This window comes from Quercus robur, chromosome 2 (genome assembly GCF_932294415.1).
Source record: "Quercus robur chromosome 2, dhQueRobu3.1, whole genome shotgun sequence".
NCBI classification, from domain to species: domain Eukaryota; kingdom Viridiplantae; phylum Streptophyta; class Magnoliopsida; order Fagales; family Fagaceae; genus Quercus; species Quercus robur.
Window position 1 is genome coordinate 33,745,116 of NC_065535.1, and position 1,437 is coordinate 33,746,552.

The 1,437-nt window shown below is 35.3% G+C and overlaps 1 protein-coding gene across 1 annotated transcript; it reads right to left on the reverse strand.

The window, feature by feature from the left end:
* Positions 1-341: 341 nt before the first annotated feature.
* Positions 342-1,213, reverse strand: LOC126713434 (late embryogenesis abundant protein At1g64065-like). Its single transcript, XM_050413188.1, has one exon. It carries the CDS (start codon positions 1,076-1,078, stop codon positions 524-526), a length of 555 nt encoding a protein of 184 aa, XP_050269145.1. The 5' UTR covers positions 1,079-1,213; the 3' UTR covers positions 342-523.
* Between the last annotated feature and the right edge of the window lie 224 nt (positions 1,214-1,437).

Here is a 1,437-nt window from a genome sequence, read left to right on the forward strand (position 1 = left end):
AAGCAACTATCAATTCTGAATATTTTAAAAGTTAAGCAATTTTTATATTGAACAACTTTGCTACAGCTAGTACTGTGAATATATGTTTCAACCAACTTAATTAAACTCCTAGTTAAAGTAATTTAACTGGTATATTTTTGGTGCTTTCAACAAATATTAAAAACCCACCTCCCCTAATTATTGATTTATCCAAAAGAAAAAAAACTTGTTCTCTAATTCCATTTAACACTTAGCCTATATACTATACTATAGTATCTAAATGTTTCCTCACCATGCTTAATTTGTACCCAAATATTAGACCCCAAAAACTATTGGTAAAGTGGAGGTAAAGCAAATGAATATATACATAAATCAATCTCTATTCCAAATCCAAAAGCAAAGGCTCAAAAAGAAAATACACAAATGACAATGAAATCAACTACATGGGCACCCTACAAAAGAAATAATTCAGACAACTAACTAAGAAATACACAACAAATTAAATAATCCAAATCCAAGGAAAACTCCCCGAGTTTTTCATATCTCAGTTGCACTTCAAATCCTGGATAGCACGTTGCGCCAAATTGACTCTCATGGTGCAGCTCATTTCACCAGACTTCTTCTTCTTGATCACCTTCATCAATTGCACCTTTCCACTCAACTTAGCCTGGCTGCTCAGCATCAAATATCCAGAACCAATATCATTTGTAAAGTTTGTATTGCCTGATAACTTGTCGGAGGTTATGTCCACGGTCACATCGAATCTCTGTGTCTTTCTTGCCTTGGTTCGACCTTCAGCAATGACAGCCTCTCCAACAGGTATGCCCCCATATAAGATAGAGACATTGCTGCTGTCATACTTGAAGTGGCCAAAATTTGTGTTCTTAATGGCCACTTGGGCTACCAATCTCATATCAAAAGAAGATGAATTGGTAGTGCTGGGAGTGAAATTCTCGACAGCCACAGTGCCAAACCTGACTTTAGGACTTTTAATTTTCATCACAGTTAGTGCAAAGACCAAGATGATTATGGTCTGAAACACAATGAAAGCAGCAACATATGCTAAGCATTTTGAGTTTCTCCTTCCCTCTCCCTTCATTTTGAATGATTGACTGATGCCTAATTGATAGCTTTTGTTTTTCTTTGTTCTTTTTTAATTAGAACTAAGAGATTGCAAAAGGCTCTAATTAAGCTGGTGAATGAGTTGTGACTTGTGAGTCCTAGAGGTAACGATGGGTGCATATTTATAGTTGCTTGCGTTGAATGACTCAATAACGAAGGAAATAGTTAAATAATGAATGCAACTTAGGTGAAAAGATGTACGTGAAATTTTATTTGCATTTAATCAATTTTTCAAAACGTGTTGTGGAATGTGGACACTTTGACCGTTAGTATATATATATTTTAAATTTTGGTAACAGAAGCTTCTGCTAAGTATGTACACGTACGACGGTAGTG